Source organism: Mya arenaria, chromosome 12, assembly GCF_026914265.1.
Source record: "Mya arenaria isolate MELC-2E11 chromosome 12, ASM2691426v1".
NCBI classification, from domain to species: Eukaryota; Metazoa; Mollusca; class Bivalvia; order Myida; family Myidae; genus Mya; species Mya arenaria.
This window is the reverse complement of record NC_069133.1, coordinates 6,698,718-6,722,286: the sequence shown is the minus strand read 5'-3', so window position 1 is coordinate 6,722,286 and position 23,569 is coordinate 6,698,718. Positions and strand designations below refer to the sequence as shown.

General features: G+C 35.6%; 1 protein-coding gene across 4 annotated transcripts in view; it reads right to left on the bottom strand.

The window, feature by feature from the left end:
• Positions 1-23,569, bottom strand: part of LOC128211754 (slit homolog 2 protein-like) — a 69,379-nt gene that overhangs the window by 20,097 nt on the left and 25,713 nt on the right. For 3 of the 4 annotated variants that reach the window (XM_052916789.1, XM_052916792.1, XM_052916790.1), the window contains exons 5-7: positions 5,681-5,752; positions 2,455-2,526; positions 1,550-1,621 (exon numbers count right to left, since the gene is read on the bottom strand). In XM_052916789.1, coding sequence (XP_052772749.1) covers positions 1,550-1,621; positions 2,455-2,526; positions 5,681-5,752 — 216 coding nt within the window. The remainder of the gene's footprint in view (positions 1-1,549; positions 1,622-2,454; positions 2,527-5,680; positions 5,753-23,569) is intronic. The other variant, XM_052916793.1, reaches the window with a different exon arrangement.

Below are 23,569 nucleotides of genomic sequence, written 5' to 3'. Positions count from 1 at the left end.
TGATGATGATGATGATGATGATGATGATGATGATGATGATGATGATGATGATAATGATGGCGGTGGTTGTGATGGTGGCTATGTTGGTGGTGATGATGATACATCATAGAAATGGACACACTACTTTGAGCGATATAAACCAAATTTGAAAGGACAAAAACAAATACCCACAATTCAGTTCATACACAAGTCAATTTATCTTCTTTTCAAACATTACTTTCATTAATGTTAACTTCTTTGCCAAAATCGAACTTTCGTGTAAAAAATCAAGCTTTATACTATATGTAAATGTTTTCCGCCTCAAGCGTACGGGAGCTATATGAGGATCATATTCCCGCATATAGAAGTTATCGTGAGCGATATGCCTTACAGTGCTCCGAATATGGCTCACACGTGATGCAGTCTTAAAGTGCATTACATGCGTTAAGATAAATATAACCAGCACCTATTAATTCTTCCTAGCAAAACACTTTAGGGATTGAATATACAACGTGTTGGCCATTCATACGGTAGGCGAAAGTATGTACATCTGTATTCATATTTATATTTGGACGGAATCGTTTGGTCTGAGTAATGCTTTTAAAAATAGAGATGTCTTATTTTGACATTTCTTAATAACGTCTTAGAATACAACCTACATTTTCAGCTGTTGAAATTGCAGGAAGTCAATCATTGATTGCTAGATTCCATCATTAAGATATTACTTCATGTCATCTAGCTATTACTTAGAGTCACACCAACACCTCGTCTGCCTTTATCTTTCTCTTTTTCACAGATATTAGTGTTATCAGTAGCTTGAATATGTATATTTAATTTCAAATAAAGAACACCCTCTTCAAGAGCAATTATGCAGCAAATGGCATGCAGTTAGATGTACCGAGAGGCAAGATGGAACACAGGAAGGTTCATGCCAGAGAACTGGTTTCCTGGAGCTCTTGTAGGAGGCTACAAAACCTATTCACATTCTTCCTATGTTCCACATACACTCCGTTGTAGATGAAAACGCATTCATAAATTTGTTTCGTAACACAAATATGGTACTATGTTGTATACATATTGTTAAATCGATGACTGATGATGCTGTTGTTGTTGGTGGTGTTGCTGTTATGATAATGATGATGGTGGTGGTGGTGGTGGTGGTGGTGGTGGTGGTATGATGACATGGTGACAAGCAGGTAACGTAGAAAAAAAAGAAACAGAAGACAAAACAACAATGGGAAATAATCATTTAATGCGAACACCGGACCAAACACCAGACTAGTATCTTTCAGAATGTGTAGCTGAGATTGCCAATGTTTCAGGAAAAAACCACAAACCGCAAAGCAGGGCAGTGGGTATGGTTTCTTACGTGTAATTATGTAAACCACTAGATAATATATACCTGGATAGATCAAACAATAATGTACTTATTAACGATAATTAATTTCCAGAGAGTTTTACTATCTATTTCCAAGGCCATGCCAATATTCAATAATAATTAGCTTTGAGATGACTAAAATGCTTACAACACAGGACAGACTGAATGAAAAGAGGTGAAAAATATACTTACAATACTTTTAATTTCGTCATTCCGGTGAAAACGTTTTCTGGTAACGTCGTGAGGTTGTTGTTGTTCAGTGTCCTGAAGTGAAACATTGACGTTGAAAAGGAACAAACAAGTAATACAGATCGACTGCTGTTAACGTCAACACTATTCAGGGAACTAGCATACAAAAAAGCGAACATTTTTTATGAGAAACGTACAAATGGTCTGTAACTACCTACATGGAGGGGGACGTCAAGGGACATCACTTTGAAGTGAGTGTTTATTTCGTCTAAAGGTGTCAGACGTCTCGGTATGTGTAAATAAGTTCATACATTTTGCTGACGATATGAAGAACGGTATTCCCGTTAGAACACAATTGTTTTAATCAATGGATAAGAGTAAAGGCAAGATCAGTAAAGTAACTATTTGATCATTCGGAGCTCCTCGGCCATTTTTATCGAAAACAACCTCGGATGTATGCTGGTTCATCAGTAGAAGTAGTTCGTAAAATTTTGAATTATATCATTAATTAAATAAAGTATTTTAGCTTGTATTTGTTGATCGAAGTTTAAATTGATTGCCAGTGAAATGTATTATTGCAAACATAATTTAGATTCCCAAGAGTTAAGTCATTAATTTTAAATGCTAAATTAAATTACTACGCGATCTACTTGCAGCGAACTTAAACGTACTTGAATTTAGACAATGTAAACCGTCCATATACATCCGAGGTTGTTTTCGATAAAATGGCAGAGGAGTTTCTAATGTATACATGATATTACATGTAAGGAAGACAACTTGACACAAGTATGTACCCCTTTCTAAGATACCATAAGTTATCAGAATGTGAAGAAAAGGGGGGTAATTCCATATAAATTCGAATTACCTCCCTTTGTCTACTCTAAATAAAGTAATACTAACGCACTTACAGATATACCATATTTGTGAGTTCTGAGAGGGTTGACCCCGATATGCAGCTGATCTCGTTGTGATCTAGTTGTCTGAAAATAAATAAAACAAAAGTAACGTATAATATGAGTTGTCTTATTTGCACACATTTTGCTTAATCTTGAACAATATATTAAATTTACGGTCTTACATCGGCCATTCAGACCTTTTTGACAAAAAATCGCAGTAATATTCACTTTCTTTACAAATTCAGCATTGTATCTATCAACAAAAAGAAGCAAATAAACAGACACACAAAACACGAAACACATTCATTTAGATGCAGTTGATAAAAGCCGTTGATTGATGATCGCTATTCAAAATTAAGGCTTTTGTTTTAGTAAAGCCCTCGACCTGCGCAATGATATATGAAATCACATCTTAGGCAGAAATGCAAAAAAAGATTGTCTCTTGTCAGTTGAGGTAAAATAAGAAAGGGACGTGTGTCAAAAAGAATCTTAACTAACTGTTGGCTGCTACATTATTTTTATTCATTTCATAATAAATCTGAGTCAACCAAAACATGAAGGATGCTATAAACATTAAAAATTGTAACTTTGTTATTGTTTTCATTCATAACAATGAATGCAAGAAATTAAATAACGCTATAGGTAATGATCTCTGTAACAGGTTATTTTCAGATTGTTTTAAATACACGACAGACGTTCAGCATGCGTAAAAACTGTTGTCTGCTACATTTTTGCTTCATCAAGGATCGCTGGCATGTTAATAGAACGATAGTATGCGCAATAAGTAAACGATCTCTTTGAACTGGTGCCTTTTTGCAATGATTCAGTGTACACTAGGCGGGGAAGAGAAGCAACTGGGTATTTTTTCATTGACAAATGTTAACAAAAAAGTACTACCGGGCCAGTAATAATACTAAATAGGTTTTCGCTATTAAAGTTGGTTATAGCCCAGATTGAAATACTTAAGGCTTAAACAGATATTTGCGGCAAATTTAAGTAAAATTTGATACTTTCAATTAATTAGTAAGAAATTTAAGACTAATTTGACAGCCTAGCCCAAAAATAGGCGTTGTGTGACATTTCCATTATCAGCAGATAAAAATGTGGCCAATAATCGAATACAATGAAAAGAAAAAGAAAATAACAGTCTTTTCCTATAATCTTATGAGTTTTTGATAACAGATATTTAAATTGAAAAAATAAACTTTTCAAAATCGTTTTCAAACGAGTTTATTACAATCAAAATATCGAGTTTGTCTGTAATTTGAGCATTAAGCTGGCACAATCGTGTCCTTTATCTCGCTGAAGAAGTACTATCTATCCTGTTTATTACATTGGAAATCCTTTATATTAAGAAAATATGAATTGACATCGGTATTTTCATTGATAGAATATCAACAATCTAACTTTTGTTAATATATTTTCAAATATGTTTTAAGCAATAATTCTGTTTAAATTCTAATAACGAAACTAATTACTGAGTAAATATGCGAAATGTGTCTATAAACTTGTCTACAGTGAAGAACTTTTGAAGATTTATGATCAGATTTTCATGCAAAAAGAAAATACAATAAACTTATTTACTGCCAAATAAAACCTTGCAGTGCACATTTCCATATATTTTATTATTATGTACTTCTTTTGTAGGGGTGGATGGGGGATTAGACGGGGTTCAGTATGTATGTATATGGATACTAAATGTGTTTCCAATTTTCAGAACATTGTTGTTGTTATTTAATTTTGAACATTTCGAACACAGATTTATCTTAAAAAGTTAAAGCAACTAATCCCAGCCACACGCACTGAACAAATTAATCGTATATGATACTTGATCACGAGTCTAAATCAATGAATAAATGACATTTTAATAATCATCAATGACCAATTAGTAGATCTTAATAAATTAACTACGATATTCTGACACTCATCGTAAACGGTTACACTATAACAAATGGACATTACGTTTAATTAACGGAAAACAAGCCTCTCCTGACACGATGTCAACTGGTCTTTATTATCAGTCATTTTGACATTCATAGGCTCTGAACTCGTATAAAAATATGATGACATGCATCAGTACAATATTAATGTATTTCTTGCTTTGTAACCTTGTTACCTGATACGGAAAAGGAATGTATATTTTGGGAAATATTTCTTTCAAATAAACAATTACTCAATTGACTGGACTGGATTAATTACTTATTCAATGAGTCAGCTTTGTTTCGTAAAATGAATCTTTAAAATGCGTGTCAGACAAGCAGTGTAGCTAGGAACCTGAAATGTACGTCATTTATGTTGGCATAACGTATGGAAGCGCATATAGTTTATGCTGATGATTTGGTGAACTTATTTTTTGTCGACTTAATTATGTATAACATGACGTATCGTCAGAATTATGTTGACTCCTTCACTTATTTACATGATATATGTACTTAATGTTTGTCAACAAATAAGATTAAACACGTTATGTCGAGTAAAATTTGCCAAAATGTGCGTAATATTAGTCGACAAAGAGTCGGCATATCCAGTTAAGAAGTGAAGAAGTCGACATGACTTCAACAAACTGTCATGTCAAGTCGACATTAAACAGGCGGACAAGACTACATGACCACATCGCCAGTAAGATTCCATATTAACTGGAAAGCAAGGACTGATATATTTCTGGGATTTATCATGTTAACAAAAGAAGAAGAAAAAAATCCAAAAAAATAAATAAAATACAGCAACCAATGAAACAAGCTCCTTAAACTCATACATGTTCTAGCAAATGAATACATGAATATACAAATGAATGTTCAAAGCAATCTGACGTTGGAAAACATTACTCTCTGTCCGTCCGTCAAACCGTTTCTATGACAGGCCAATCCGTAAGTCAGGTCATCAGTACACAGTCCGTTTGCAAGCCCGGCTTACAGTACACAATCCGTTGGACTACAAGAAGGACCATGTGCGTTTGTCTATTCGATAACGTATTAATCAATTAATCAATTACTACGCGATCCCCACTAACAGTTTTAAAACTACTTTTTAAAAAGCACATGCAATGAGCACACAACCATCTACATGCAAAGTACAAACATAAAGTGTTCTAATGTGCTAGTTTTACGACTATAAGCCTTAGGTGCAGGGTAAATGCTACTGGGTATTATCTATATACACCACAACATACTGGAGTAATAGTCTAAACATGGAGCCGGACAATACGATATACAGGCACGCACGAGACAGTGGCACTTACAAGTTCTTTAAAACTCTCGAGCCTGTTAGCGTACGTTTGCCCACAGATTTTATTCGGTTGAAACTCAAGTCTCTGAAAATAAAGACAGTTTCTCTTTCTGATAGTCAAAGTTGTTGTACAACTAAATTCCTCAGTCTGTATTCTATGGGAAATTAAAGTAACGCACAAATTACCTTCTCAGTATGTATTAGATGGGAGTTTTTAAGATAATGTACAACTTTCTTTCTCAGTATGCATTAGATGGGAATTTTTAAGGTAACGTACAAATTACTATCTCAGTTTGCATTACATGGGAATTTTTAAGGTACCGCACACATTACTTTCTCAGTATGTATATGATGGGGCAATTTAACGTAAAATTACTTTCTCAGTATGCATTATACAAAAAAGGTTATTTAAGGCGACGCACAACATTTCTTTTCCCAGTATGCAGAATGCCGGATTTTTAAGGCGATTATGGATAAACACCATTTCTTTTCCCAGTATGCAGAATGCAGGATTTTTAAGGCGATGCACAACTTCTTTTCTAAGTATGCACAAGCGATGATTTATCGGGTTCTATGTGCTTGTTTATTTGTACATTAGTATTTGACCTCAAAGGGAATGCAATATATTCTACCAATATGTATGAAAAGATAAAAAAGTAAATCACTACTGAAGCTTCTTGTAGTTCGAGGGTGAAAGCGAAAAGGTTCATCAGCTGCTTTCGTCCCTTGGAACCTTTTAGCTTTCATTCTCCGAACTTGTTATTGGGAAAATATATATTATATACTATTGCCGAACTATAACGTTGGGATAAAATGCTTCCAGGCGCTTCATTGCAAACCTTATTCGTAAGAAAAAACTAGTTTAGTCTCATTCTTTCGTTCTTTTTCGCCCACATGTGCGCCGTTCCTACAGGTTCCTTACAGGACTATTATTGGATCAAGCTTTTAAAATATGTTTAAGGTTTCCTGAACAATTGTGACAACATTAACTAAGAAAACGATAAAACAGCTAACGGCACAATCGGAACACCTCGGCCATCTCCGCCATACGACGAACCGCGGATGTATTCCGATGCATTAAAAGTAGTTCGCAAAATGAATAATTATATTAATTAATTGTAGTGTTTTAATGTGTACATTTTATTACTTAGTGCAATTTGATTTCCATTGAAGTGGCATATTGCATAAATCATTAAGATTCTTAAGAGTAAAAACCTTAAGCTTAACTGCCTAATCAAAATTACTACGCAATCTGCTTGCAGCGTTGATAAATATTTAGGAATTTGACATTGTAAACCGAGGTTGTTTCGAAAAAAATGGCCGAGCTGTTCCGATTGTCGGGAAGAAATGTTACAAGGCTGCAAGGGTAATAAAAGCTGAAGTAAGCATGTCATAAACATTCGTTTTCCAGAAGGATAAATGACAGCAGCAAATTTTGACAGGCCTAATTACTTCTCATCATTTTTTTCTCAGCTCTCGGTGTAGATATGACTAGATGTCATAGTAAATTGAATATGTATGTGCTGAAATGTACAAGTAATGACAATTACAATGGCCATGTATGTTAATCTATGACACCCACATGTTTGGACCAAGTTCATAACTATTGCATGAGTATACTGTAGGTGGTAATAAAGAATTATAAAATGAAAGCTTCATTTTGCTAAATCAGTAAACTGTTATATCTCAAAACATCCAATTATGTATATAAAATATATTAATAAACTATTATCATAGGTATTGATCATTTTTTTTTTTTGGGGGGGGGGGGGTTCTATAAGAAAAACACCAATGGAAAGTATGAAGAGTGCTTTGGCGTTATTTAAGGTGTAAGGAGCAGAGGAAGGACTGGACGAGTCTAAAAATCACTCCAAAGATCCATAGGATGTTGGGGAACTTCCCTCTGACCTTTCCGGTGACCATGGGTGAAATAACGTGCATTGATACTAATGTGTTATTAAATGACGTTTGGACAAAACTGCACCGGTCATCGGCATAGGCAGACTAGCAAATATTTGGCCATAAATCACCATGTGAAGTCAAAACAATGATAACCCAGGATGATATAGTGACTGTCCATGCCATTATGGAAGACCACCGCATGAGATCATAGTAAAGTACAAGAACTCTTCGCTCATTTGAGAATAAAGGCATTTCCATGGATAAGCAAGTCATTTATTGATACAACTTGGTAACGCCAGTTTTTCATTCACTTAATACGATGAGAAAAAAAACAACAAAATGCAATTGACCTAACCGACAAAAGGGATAAAAACACACAGTTAACTGATGCTATCAGGGTTGACATGTCAAAGCGCCGGAATGTGACAGAATATGGGGTCTTTAAGCCGGTTTTTTTCTCAAAATAAGAATGACTTTAAGACAGGTAATTGATAAATCTGATACAATTGTTATGTAAAAAGTATCTGAAAACGCGTCAAAAAGCGCTCATGCAGTAAATATAATAATCCGCATTACACTGTTCGATTTTATCCATTGTTTGGACCGTTTTCAACAGAATGGGCCCGAAAAGACACTGTGGACAATTTCATGTTCCATTAGAATTCTACAATAGAAAAACCAGCAATCCGCATGCTGATTTAATTAAGCGTGCGGTTTCAAACCTTAATTAAATTAATATAAGCGTGACTGAATCTTCAACCCGTAGACGTGCATGTATCCCCTATAAGACCAGACAGGTCGTTGAAATGCATATGGTCTACATTTACATATAATCTCTATATAATACCATAATCTGACATAGTTTTGCAGTTTAAAAGGACTCACAGATCTTATGTTTATAAGTGGTTAAAAATCGAGCTATTGTATAATATACTTTTATGAACAAGATTATATAACCAAACAGCAACTGGCAGATACATAATTATATCAACAACATTTTGTAAATCCAATTCTTAAATGATTCAAATTTCAACAGCGTTGGTGACGGTTTTCGGCAAAATAGGGCATTCTCCGTCACATTTTTTAATACTTCGAGCCCTAGTTTGAACGTTTGATGTTGTTTTATCACTATAACAAGCATTGTGTTCATATTTCACAAAGACATTTCTTTTTTGATGTGCAATAATGAATAGTTTCCCTTTACTGCCTGTGAGTGAGGCCCGTGTAATGCACGTGTCCTCTACATGGAAAGATAACGGACCCTGAATGCAAAACATGGCTCATCCATTCAACAACACATCATTCAATTTTACATAGTGACCGTGAACATCGCTGGGGCATTTTACAATCCAAATGGTTTAATATTATATCAACAATAATAACGTGCAAATAAAGTATACTAACACTCGGCATGAGAGTAAGCCGAGTGAGTCAAGATTAGCTATTTTTCATAACTTCGGAGACATCGGAGACGATGGATATGCATAAGATCACATTCTGTTATTTCTGCAAGACATTTCATATTCACTTAAATCATAATTCAATATATCAAATATCCCACCCAAATAACATTGTGGGAAAATAAATCTGAATTAAAACCCACTAACTAGCGGTAATCTGTATTTTGATCATGATGGACTGTCACGTTAAGATGGGGGTTACAGCGAGATTGTACAGGGTATACCCGAGCTTAAAGATGCTATCTCATAACGCTCATATATCAAGGGATATTTCGGAAAGAAGCTCAAAGATATAAAGAGATGTCGAAGTATATTTTATTACACATGGTTATGAATGATTTACGTTTAAAGTATATTTTATCTTGTTTATGTTTGTCAGTCAAAATAGCTTGCTATCTAGCTACAGTAGACGTGTTTTCTTAATACTTAGCATTAGAGGGAGTCAAGTGTGAACTACATTCTGGATACATGTGAACGCATTAAGCATCCGTCAACAGAACACTTCTAGAAATGTCTTGTGATGAAATCATTCCATGTATAAATACATGCAAAAGATGTTCGCTGTACTATACAAAGTATTGATATAATACATAGCTACACAGCAGGGCGATTCTATTGAATATAATTAAACTGTGCTGTGTCCTATATTAACACATACGATGTTTAGAATATATGGCCTTTTTATTTCTAGTTCATATTTCTTATGTCAAGTTTTACGAGGAGTAAGAGATCAATGAACGGCGGGATTCGACCTGTAACATAATGACTAGTTTATCTAGAATTGTGTGTCAGGTTCAACCCAGTTCAAGCTTAAATTGAAAGTATTTACCTATCAAAGTGATTATTGTCTTTAAATAGCTGTTGGCCACTTGATATACTTCACTAACGAGTATAAGGCGAGTGTTTTGTCTACTTTACGACATATTTAATATTTTACGACAATCTCACCGTTTGAACTACGGCAGTAAAAGCGCGGGAAACTCCATTAAACAACGTGGTTAAAGATGCCCAAAGCTTTATTGAAAACAAAATATACACAGCATTTCCGAAATAATATCGCTGGTAGGTCGGTTGTAAAATAGATACGGGTTGGAAAACCGTCAGAACGGTGCTCAGGATTGTTGAAATATGATGGCAAAAAATGTCTGTGGCATGTTGTTCCTATTGACAAACTATGATTACATAGAGGTATAAATATCATCTTGTTTACCGACTCCTCGTAAAATGAGTGCTATGTGCATAAAAACCCAGCATCGTATGTTGCGTGTATTATGTTTGGTAATTTTGCATTGGCAAAGTATCAGAGTAATTTGCAGACGAAGAGAAACGAAAATCATGAAATGCATCCCTGAGTGCCATTAAGTGTGACAATAAACCATTGTAAGTACTTTGGCTTTGCCTTGCATAAACGTCGATGGAAATGAATTTTAGGCCAAGAACATGAGATAATAAACTCAGAGTATTGTCAGACATAGGACAAATGTAAACACGGGAAGATCCAAAGCAACACCGTCCAACTGCTTGGATCATTTAAAACCAAGGTTTGACCCGTTTTAAACCATTGGGCAATGTGTACAGAGTGTGGCTTTTCAGACCAATGCGAATGAAGTGGCTTCCCAATCCCACAGATATCCTCAGCATTATTCACAAGAACTCCTAGGCCTATCTTTATGAGCAGCTCTCATCCCAGAACCACCATTCACCTCCTGGTCATAGCTGGCTGTGTCATTTACTCTGAATGGCTTGAGTGTATAATAACATGCCTTATTTTCGCCCATCAACAATTATCATAGTGGACAACTGGACATTACTAGCGGTAATGACTAAAATCGGATCCTGAGAGCTTTTTAGTGAAATCTATGGCCACTTAAACCATCAAACTATTTCAGCAAACACCCCAAAACCAGGATTTTAATGTGTGCAAATGAATGGCCGTCAACTGACCACAATAGTCACTAAGCGGGCTTGATGAGTGAAGGTTAGATGGTCACCAAGATCTCAAAGTGACCGCGCCCTAGGGGTCGTTTCGGGCTCCAAGGATGCCCATTGTTTGGGGCTCGTCAGAGTAACACCACCTTCCTCCCTCGAATGCATGTCCATTATGATGGCAGGCACAAATTCAAACGTCACAATTCTAAATCCTCAGAACAGAACAATACTTAAAGAATCTCGTTTACATGAAGGAGAGTGAATTTCAATTATTCATATTTTACAGAAGCACAGACGGTTATAAAACATATTGAGGTTTTTGTGTTGTTTTGTTTTCAAATTATCTGCACGTCAACTTTTACATACTGCTGCAGATTTAACACTTGCTTTGTTTAAAATAAACACTCGTCTATAATTAAATGTAAGCAATTACAGACTAATAAACTACTCAAACACAATTCAAAATATTTAATTTTAAAAGCTTTTCCACATATTTAAACAAACCTTCCTCCATAATTTAATAGTTTTATTTCATTCTAATTCTCTTCTCCGTGTAATCACTCATCAGAACACAATGCACGCATTACATTATTCAAAATTATTGTAAAAAAATATAATCTATATGTTACCAGCTTTGCATATTTATAATAACTTGCGTGGATATATCTTCAGTTTCCGTTGTTTTATACGATCGTTAATCATCATTATCTAATTATGTTCGCTGTTCTTTGGTATCTTTATTAATATGCTATTAATTATGATCATCATATAAAAACATACGCTTATGAAAAAAATCTATGAACTTGAATAAAAAAAATAATTGTATGTGCCGTCAAAATATTTACTATGTTAACATATACTTCCACTTATTATTGCTGTTGTTGTCAACTTCAGACTTCCATTACAAGAGCGACTCTTTTAATGTGTTAATTATCTTTAAAGATGCACTCTTACTCCCAAATAGGATTTTCCACACTTAATGCAATTGTTTTGATATACCAAAAGGATGAAAACATGTTGAAAACAATGGTTCTTATGAAGGATACCGAGTTTAATTTGAAAGAAAGGTGCAGAAAACACAGTATTTCTACGTCATGAGACGATAGTTAATCACAGTAAGTCTTTTAGCACTCACCAATCATGTACTATTTTTTTCGTTTTCATCTATTAAATACACAGTTACAATCTTGTTATCAGTAATTAATATTTTCCATTAATGCATTATTTAGTAAGAACTTGAAGGTTTTTCAGTCAAACTTAATGTTTGTTAGACTTGTGTATGTATTGATTTTGAATAAGAGTGTCAGTTTAAATGTTTGATTTTAAGGAGTCAAATAAACATTTTAGCACAATACACTTGTAATATATTGTGTGACTATTGATATCAAATTCACCAAAACGTGTCCAACTGTTGACTGCTCCGGTGGTTGCAGTTGTGGTGGTGGGTACTCAATTCTAATAATTCAATTTGGATTATAACTCCATACGTTTCCAATGCAATTTCACTCATTGCAAAATAAATCACAAATCTATAACAGTCTGTTTTTACCCAAGAAGAAAGAAGTTAACATTTTCATATAATTTACATTAAGCAAATTAGAGTTGCAGATTCGAAGTTCACGTGCAGTATTGTATTTGTTTGTGTTGGCACGTGTTCTAGGCGGGAGGGAAGATCGAGGGAAAGGTCTGGTATCGCTCTTGATCGTGTGTCTAAACCTGCAAATACGATTGTCAGCTCCCTAATTGGACTCCGGGTGAGAGGTAAACATTTCCATGGTTTCTCTCTATAACGGTTTGAAGATTTTAAAACACATTAGCGATAAATAATTTAAAATGATTTAAAGTAAATTCAAAGAATGCGGAGATATCAAAGTTCCTGAATTTTATGTTCGTATATATCATAGGATAGAGATTCGGTCGCTTGTAAACTTCAAATATTTACTGCTTTTGGAGTCGCATTGACACACTTGTGTGTTATAGTATTTCTAATAACATTTTAAACAACTTAGTCAGCTGTATTTGTAATATTTGAATACAAAAGCACACAATAAAATATTTTACCTTTAAAGCTGCACTCTCACAGATTGAACGTTTTGACAACTTTTTATTTTTTGTCTTGGAACCAGCCAATTTATGCGAAAATGCATGAAAACCAGTCATATAAGACTGCTGACAAAAAATTACATTGCAGATTTTTATATTTTAGTTTAAACATTGATGTTTTATGCATGTTTCTTAAACCGTTAGTAACGCTTTTAGCCGTAAAACATTAATTTTGGAACGGAAATATGATAATCTGCGATCTGATCTTTTGTCAGCAGTCTATTATCATTGGTTTGCAGATATTCACGCAAAAAAATTTCTCATTCCAAGACTTAATATTAAAAAGTTGTAAAAACGGTAAATCTGTGAGAGTGCAGCTTTAAAAGTTAACAACGCTGTTGTTAACGACGTTGTAAACTCTAACAAAGTTCCGAACAATCGGGCCATTAGCAGTTTAGTGAGTTTGTGTAGCTCTTTTGCTAGACTTATAGGAGCCAGCTTGTTGGACTTGTAATCTTATGTTTTATTATAGCTATGTGCTCTGAATGGTTTGTATTATGATTCAGTTTGAAGACATATCACTGAGTAATTGTCTGGCTTTCATGTTTTAGTTAACACTATTGTATTATGACGAATTGATGTAATACCTTGCTTTTTATCTATAAACGCTTCGCAAATACCCAGCCACCAGACAAAAAAAAACTCGGATGAGCAATTATAACACTAAACTCATTTCTAGAATTATAGAGATTTATTTCTATCCTATTGACATACTTTTTATCTTCCATCAATTTTCTAAATCCTGTAAATGATATAATGATTACCCCTGTAATAATTTCTCTGAGGAGACATTTAATGTTTGAAAACCAGTCCAGAATTCTATAAATCTTCCTTGGATAGGATCTCCAGATACCGGAATCATGTTTTTATCAGCAACATTTGCCAGAATATATAGTAACTACATAATAAGCCCAATAACGCTCGCTATACAGATACCATGTTGGTAAAGAGACAATTATGTTTGGCACTGCGTTCATACTATTAAAAGATGCATTAATGTTATCCTAAGTGGTAATTCAGACTTATATCAAAGATTCGAGTAATTTGCTCATTTCTAGTGCACATAAATAATGAATGAGGTGACGTCATATGAATGTGTGACTTTGTATTGTTGTAAGTTTCATGTAGATTTCGATTGGTATAAGCTAAATTGCTAGATTGCTAAAAGGTACCAACATCTTCTATATTTCAATGACGTGTGGCAGTGGATCTTCTGACATTAGCCCCACGAATCCATCCTATCAGCCATTACCGCGGCGAACCATTATTACCAATAAAATAAAACTGTGTCGAAAGTACATACATGTACGTTCATACAAGTTCGCTGAAGATCAATTCATCCACGAAATTCACGACAAGTACTGTTTTGCAGTTTGCCCACTTACCATAATTCTGAAAAATTCACATTAAGTATCATTACTTACTTTTTATTGTGTACAAAACAATCGACAATGCAAGGAATTCATATAACAGACTCAGTTTACATGTAGTGGTAGTATGCCAAAATAAGGGGGGGAGGTCGACGGGGGTGGCGGGGGGGGGGGGCTGTTAACTGAGGTGAGGAAATAAGACTCAACTTTCTCTGATTGAATATCTGTAACATTCACAACCATCAGAAGGACATTTTCAGGGTCATAACAAGTCAAGACATCGAGCTCTATATCTTACCTTAACTATATATATATATCAAAGTAATATTCACCAATGTTTAAATCAGATGACAAATTATGACGAATGATTCACCGAAGCTGAATGCAAGATGCATAAATATGAAATATAGCTTTAAAAATGCATTATGAAATGAGCATTAATCAAGCATTTAACTGAAATTGCATTTTAATGAAACTCAAGATATCTACAATAGAAATTAAACCGACAATATCATTAATTATAAATGAACACCTGGCATTTCTAGTATTGTAAAAAGTGAAGAAAATGAGTGGAAAATAATAAAGATGTGGTTATCCTTTCTAATTCTCAATTTCTATAGAAATCGCAAAATCGAAAAGATTGGAAAATTGAAATCAACACAAGTGTGTTCAGAATTTTTGCAGTTTATATATAGGCTAGCATGAAATCAACAGATAGGTATCATGAATGAAGTTGTTACAGCTCTTTCCCATCTTTTGCAAATACAACTGAATTCTGAAGGATGTTTGGAGCAGGATTTAAACCAAATAGCATTCGAATAACTCACACTGTGACACATCTTACATATTATAACGTATACCAATATTTCTATGTTTGTTAACACGTGTTATAGTAAGTAATTCGTATATTTCTACTATCTGTTCAATATTTCAGACCGCGAGTAGCAAGTTACACGGACGAAGAAAAAAGGAACTTCTTCTTCCAGTGAGTGGTTGGATCATGATATAAAATGAACCAGCAAATCGTTCTCTAATATACCCAGGTATGCTTAAGGTCATTGAGATCATTTCAAATCAATTTGTCTTTGATATTCCCGATTTAATGAAAGGCGGAATCGTTGACAATGAGATTAGAGGAACAGTAAATGTGAGTTTCATTAAATAAGAAATGAATCATAAGTGATACGCTGAATATTTATTGGCTGTAATTAAATATTGAGTATTGGTCTGATTGCGATTGACGTGACATTGCGAATTTCAGAAACAAAATCAAGCCTATCTAAACAGTCTAGTACATAAACATCAAACTCAAAGCAGAATGTGAACAACTGATAAAAACAGTTGGTAACAAAAGGGACACAGTTGGTGTGATGAAATAGCGCCAAGACTAATAGATGATTATAATAAGTATAAAGAATTAGTCACAGATAACCAAAGAAAGCGGGCACCTTGTGCTGGATAAGTCACACGACTATGCGTGTAATGCCAACTTGATGAATTTGGGATGACGGAAAACGTTTCTTTAGCGCAAGAATGAAATTCCTCCACCAGATGTTGGATCGAAATGTCATGTCCCTCGTTGTACTTCTGCTAACGATATTAATTAGTATGACAGCATTTTGTGTCATATATGAGAGTTGGAATAAAGCGGTAATGATGGCCACATGATTTACATACGTCCCTTTGATCTCCGCCGCCGATTACTTATTGACTGTCAAAACTGTTGTCAACCGAGTGCTCGGACAAACACACGGGCGGGTAACCCGACTATACATCACTAGAGCTGTGTCAAATATCGCTCCTTTTTTGCGGCAAGTATTCATGTGGGCATGCTTTTGAATATTAATCCAGTTGATGTGATATGACTCCATTTTGAGATAAATGCGTGCCTTTTAATGTGAGCCAAGCGTAAAGAAAGAACACTCAAGAGCTTGCAGAACTCCGTTTTAAATGATGAATGAATACGGTCGACGGTAGTTCCGTTCACTAAACTTCCTGTACATTGTTTTTCCTAATTGTTGTATGTTGTTTTGTCACTGAAAGTGTGCCAGGAATGGCGTTTTTGTGTTTTTTTCATGCGATAGTCATCAAGGCCTAATGATGTGAACCTCGATCTCAGCATCCACATCAGCATTAATAATGCGTTACTGGAGAGCTGTGTGTTTTCATGCATTACATTTCAAACTTACAACTCATCAAAACCTATACATCCAATCACAAGACTTCTTACTAACATCAAACAACGCTGCTTATCAGACGACAATGAACACGTCAACGCTATCAATTATAAGCCACATCGGCATCAGTGAAGTTCAACTGGTGGAACTGTCTCTACACTTGTCTCTGGGAACCTGATATACGAGAATCTTAACTACCTCTCTGGCACATTTCAGTCTAATAGTAAATACATTTATAAAAAGAACTGGCGGACAACATAGTCCTGTATGTAAGGTGTGGTTATTCAATAAGTTTGGACCATCCTCTGATGGCATCTACCATTGAAGGTGAATTTAAGCTCCAATAAACAGAGAAATCACACCAGCTCCACAAGCTAGCAGGTCGAACAGATCGGAAGTTCTGGTGGCAACAACGACATGTTTCATGTTGACGTTCCCATCACGGAATCAGAGGTAATCAGCTCATCTTGAGGCTACTTAGCGCGAGAAAACCTCATGTTTTGCGCCTGACATTGATAAAACATACAACAAATCACACTTGCGTGAGTTTTATGTCACTTTTAATACCGATATGCATGTAAGAGCGTGTAAAATCCGACCGCCATGCAACTGTATTCATCCAGGCAAGGAGTCGTTTTATGAACAGAGAGCGAGAATGCACAGAAGCTTGGTCTGGTTGTTTGTATCATACAAAAATCGTTTGTTTATGGAACTCGTAAATTTACCAGCTGATCTTGAAAGACAATAGTGTGAACTTCCTGAAAATGCAGAATCTTAAATGGTGAATGCCCTTGGATGTAAAGGTAAATGTCGATTAAAAGAACGTTTGTTTCACTTTTTGGTATAGCCATACAATAGATTTATCGGTATACAAGGCTGCCTTAAAGAACCTTACTCAGGCATATGATCATCAGAAACAAACAGGACAAAATAGGATATGTTCTTTCAACGGAGATAGATTCTGACTATATACACTCTAACACAAATACGATAGTAAATAGTCTGAAAGCTACACATAACTAGTATGAAGGCTACATATAACTTACTCGAATGCTCCACATAACTTGTCGTGCATTGCTCTCATAACTTGGACGCGAATCAAGCATCTGGCCTGGATGATGTTATGTCACGGTTGTCCAGAAGGTATTGGCTAGGTGATCTAGATTATTACTAAGACACTTCATTTTGCCAGCTAATTTTGTAATAATTGTCCTGATATCCACTATACCCCGATAGCAAGTGGATTCCGTTATTGTTTCCTATCACCCTGGTTGTCTTGCTAATGTAAACCACCCGGTTTCTGAATTAAAACACACACTATCGGTGAATAGTGTGCCTTCTGTGCAGAAATCAGCGGTACAAGCAAAAAAATGCTTCCAGGGGGGAACAGATGCACATTTACTGCAGTTTTTTGCTCAGCAAAGAGCCGACAGGTATAAATAATGTGGTGATCTTGCGCGTGGACTACTATAATACTAGACTGTACGCAATCCTGATATCTTAAAAGCACAGCAGAGTAATATTCTAGTATTCAGACGATGCCAGTTTTAAGAAACGTTGATTTAAAAAACATACAGAAATAAACTTGGAAAATAAAAAAGCAAAACAAATGGAAAGCAATGATAGTTTGTCATTTTGAAAACAGGTACTTGATGTCATAACTTGAGTCGTGTGTGTTCCTCAATACCACATGCTTACACGCTTGACTGATCCATACAGAACGCATAAACTTCAGGATTGAGTGACGTTTATACGTACGTTGCCAACGTTTATATGTGCCTGGAAACCCCAGATAACCTCTTCAAACGCCCGTGGAGCAGAAAGTCAGTCTGTCTAGGTTTGCCCCTGAATTCTTTTCACGCTTTATGCAATTCTTGTGTCATTTTGTCGTCACGAAGTTATGCCTGGCGCTTGTGTTGTTAAACGTTCCATATCAATTCTAGGTAACGAATTAGAGAAATCTCGAACAGGGACATTCAAGATAGAAAACATGTTTGTCTCTATGAACTTGAACAAACATACCTTTTGTTTTGATGATGTGATTTTTACATAAAGCCCAATGAATTGATACGAAACTAATATGGTGTCAACTGGCATCCAAAATTCACTTTTTGTATAAAGGAAACCATATGCTCCCCTCTAAATTGTATAAAAGTGTTTGTTATTAGCCCATTCAGTCAACCTTTTGCACCATTCATGTTCCTTTGAAGTTAATATTTTTGGCATCGCTAATTTGCATCTCGGCTCAATATCTATGGTTAACACCAGAACTCAGTGTATACAAATGCCATAAAAAAAACAGCAACTATACAGGTATTTTTGTTTTAATTTTACAGGCATTTTACCATCCGATACTGCTAAAAACATCCGCTTATCATAACAAGCAAAAAAATCTGGCTGGTTTTCATCGACTCACCGGATTTCGAACTGTCTGTGTTTACACGTATATTTTGGAGGGATTTATGATCGGCAAACATGGCAGTGTGTATTATAACGCCCGGTCAATTACGGGAACCATTTGGCGTACATGCAAACCGTAGATAATACATGTAGATGGTTAACTGTCCATAGGAACATGTAATTTGCATTTGTGTAAACCGAAAAGTTTATTCAAACAAAAAAACTAAAAATTAAAAGATAAAATCTAAGGTTTGGTCACAATTGCAGCATTCCTGTGTCATATCTAAGGGTTGGCCCCAATCGCAGTATTACCGTATCATATCTAAAGTTTGGCCCCAATGGCATATTGCCGTGTCATATCTAAGGTTTGGCCCAAATGGCATATTGCCGTGTCATATCTAAGGTTTGGCCCCAATGACATATTGCCGTGTCATATCTAAGGTTTGGCCCCAACGGTATATGGCCATGTCATATCTAAGGTTTGGCCCAAATCGCAGTATTGCCGTGTCATATCTAAGGTTTAGTCCCAATGGCATATTGGCGTGTCATATCTTAGGTTTGGCCCCAATGGCAGTTTTGCCGTGTCATATCTAAGGTTTGGCCCCGAAGGCAGTATTGCCGTGTCATATTTAAAGTTCGGCCCAAATTGCAGTACATATTCACCATTGCGTGTCACACATATGAGAAAAGAGGTAGGAATCCGGAAGAAAAAAGTGAAAATTTGAAATCTCAGCACCTAATTTACTTCCGAGCTTAGGTCGCACACTGATGGCTTAAACATCCGGGCCTCAATGTAAGTGTCAACAGAGGCATGCCGCTTACATGTGCTGACGTCGGCATTTCAACACAACAGCTGGGCTATCTAAGAAAGAGAAAAATTCTTGGTCTTCATCAGTGTGACTTTTGTAGTGTATGCTTTTGTCTGAGTGACAAGAATAGCTCTCTGTTAAAGGCCAATGTCAGATATTGTCATGCCATAACTATTTTTTTTTCTGCCAAATATTTGCTCCGAGAACCTTGCTTTCCTTTTTATAGATATTCACAATATTTTGGGGTCATTTCATGGTAGGAAACATTCCTGACAATACCGGAAATGGGACTTATTGATTCTCGTATGGAATGGTTAACTGGACAGGGCTGGGCAGTAATATGTATATGTTTTTCATTAATGAGAAGGAATTTGAGACATATAAAGTCTAGGCTAAACTTGTTTGAAAGCCGAAATGGGATTTTCAAGATTCCTGATGGAAGTAGTAATAATGTAACCATTTTGGTCGACAGATGCATTCACTCCATTGTGTGAGTATAACCACTCCTGGTTTACGCTCTTAACTAAGAATACATTGGCCTATAGTTATTGATGACACAGGGCACGTCGATATAATACTTTTATGTAATTGTCCAAGGTCAAAGTTACGTTATGTACAGGGAAGTCGTTTGAATGAAAAACGGGCATTTATTAAAATGCCATAAATATTGCTAAGTTATTCAAAAGGTAATTTAGAAAAGTTGTCCGAAAAACATATCTGGGTGGACCACGATATAATACTTTAACGTCTTGAATAATGCGTTAAGGTTACACACCACCATTGTTATTCCCTATATAATTCAATGTAAAATTATAATTTTTAGACAACATTTAAAGGCATTTCGAGCGAATGCAGGCTATGATAACCACATATATTCTTAAAGTACAAGCTTTAAATTACCTTTTAAGCCAATAAAAAGGAGGGGGGTCAAGTTATTCCTAAGAACAATCACTCCACTTGAAAAACCACCTCTAAAAATTGCACCGTCCGCCATGACAGTTCTTCCAAAATGACCTTTCAACTATAGGGCAGCGCTTTATGCTTTAATCTCTACTTTAAATGATAAATCAAGCAAGAATAGATACTTAAGGTATAAAAGTTTCAGGAATAATGATAGTTTTGATTTACAGTGTATTGAGCATGTGAAAACATGTCTATCAATCATAAGAACTTTTTTTTTATTGAGAATTTTCCACACAACGGAAGTACATATGACGTAATGGTGACGTCATTCCTTAACACGTTATGATAAGAGCGAAATGACGCATATGGGCCACAATATATCACTGGTCGGTGGTTGCCAGCAAAATATAGTAACTACCCAAAACTATATAAAAAAAGGTTAATTTATTCCTTGCATACAGCCGTCGAGTTATCCCATACCCTGGCCACACATAACCAACGATAGTGTAATTATTATGTGAGCTTCATCACCTCGTAAATAATGTCCTGTAGACATCCAGCCACTGCATTAGCCGGTTCATACAAGGTTCAGATGCTCATTTCTCGCCATCAGTATGTAGCCACCTACGTTAACGAATTGATTTATCAATTACGAAGTTATTGATGGTCGGTTTATTGAAAGGAATTTGACAAAAAAAAACGACATCTCGTCATGAAGTAACAATGATAAATGTTTACATATTTTTGGTAAATGAACCGCAGACCAGCTACTGGACACCCTTGGCGTCGCCCTGCACAGATCATCCAAAATGATGTAGCATTTACCAATTAACAATTGAGACCAGCACTCCCAAACTATTTAATTCGTTCATTATGCAATACTTTAAAGTCCTGTGAAGATTTGATACAATTGTTGATGTGAAGGATTCATTTTTGAACAGTCTTGTCATTAATCGCCTTAAATGACAACTTAACTCAAAATAAATCTTTCATCATTGCAATCGATACATATCGGTGTAATCGTGTGTTGTTTTTTCTTGTATCCAATGCCTTACATGATGTGTTTTTGATATTTTTACATCCAGATATTTGATGAATCAAAATTCCACTACCATTACCATTGCTTGTGGAGTCTATTCAAATACGAACATCACTGACCGAGTATATTAAATCATTTAATAGTGCCACTATCAACAACAAAGAAAATAATATCATCATTTTGATTCGTATATCTGAGCGTATCTCTCTGAACAACTCGCTACAATCGGTGAAATTAAACGTACGTCTATTCCCCTGATGTAACAACTGCAGAAGCATTTTAATTTCTCGGGGCATGCACCCTTTTCAAATGCAATGTAAATATTTACATATGATAAACTATGATAACTTTCACTGTTTTGAGTGGGTTGCGTAACATTTCATCCAGCTGTCTTACGTGAGGCAGATATAGTATGACCTCGGGAGGATTTAGCTTTGAACTTAAGAAACACTTCGCGTAGAAGCCCGCAAGTATAAAAAGTTATGTTTTCTTAATCATGACATTTAGTTTATATTGTAAAAAAAATCCTTTGAAGCTAGAAATAGCGTCCAGCGTAGAAACAGAGAACTAACAGTAAAAAACAAGTTCATCTCTATCTAGTGACCCTTCTATGTGAGGCTTAGACTAGCCTGATTCAAAAGACAGCAAAAAAAAACTCGTAATAATGTGATGTAATGTAATAAGTGGCAATTTATTCTGAAATTGTAAAAAAATAACAAAGCGCTTTTTTGGCATCCAGAGTAAACTTCCAGAGCAGTAAAGTTTTTTTTTTAAAAGTTAACAGCGATGACGTTAGCAACGTTATTAACTTGAACACAGTTCTGAACTATCGGCTAAAAGTGTCATCAAGAGATGTTTGATCCGAATTAAAAATCATGATGCGATATATACTTCGATATATAACTTAATAATACATTAATAAACGATTAAAACATTTGAGGTGTTTAGATAAGCCTGGTTTGCATTCTTGTCCATTTTGAAATGATGTTTCTGGAGCGATGACCTTGTTATACACTTTTCCGTATCAGTGTTTTGGCAGGCCAAAACGCGAATATAAAAAATGATCTGGTTCTCGTAGTGGCCACTGATGGAATGGGAAGTCTGTATATGTTTGTGCCGTTAGATGCACATGATGATATCCAGGAAAACAAGGTTGGGAACAATATGGCTGTCCATGCGGACATTACAAGCTGCCTCCATATTTCGTTGATTGATGCCACGCTGCATGTTATAGCAGGTGTTTTACACACAAGCAAAGGTCTTCAAGGGTCATCCGAGCGCACAATTTGTGATTAATTCAGTGATATTTATCAAATGCTCAATCTGTTCCAACGCACAATCTGTGTATGTTTTAAATGGAAGACAAGGACTGGTGGAATCAGAGTTTTGATAGCATGTTGTTTCAAGCTGTGGATATTCCTTAATTAACAATTTGTTTCATGTATGTGTAAATTATTGCCTCAGTTAATTTTGTTTGTACAGAAAACCATGACCTTGTCATTTGAAAAACTGCTCGTGACCTTACTGTGTAAACAGTGTGTGCACCTTGTAACGGTAATGACATCACTATGTAAACACACGTCAGCGCGAGCCGTCTCTGTTTACACAGGCACGTTATCACCTAACATTGCGGCGCGTGCAACGGTGTACGTCATCGCCATGTTTTGCGCACATGTTCTGGACCATTTAGTTTGTTGGCACACTAGTGGACCATCTAGACCGGATATGTTGATTGGCTGGAATGTCTGGAACAACAGACCGCCACTGCGTCCAATTCAAGTGCATAAACTACAGACCGCCACTGCGTCCA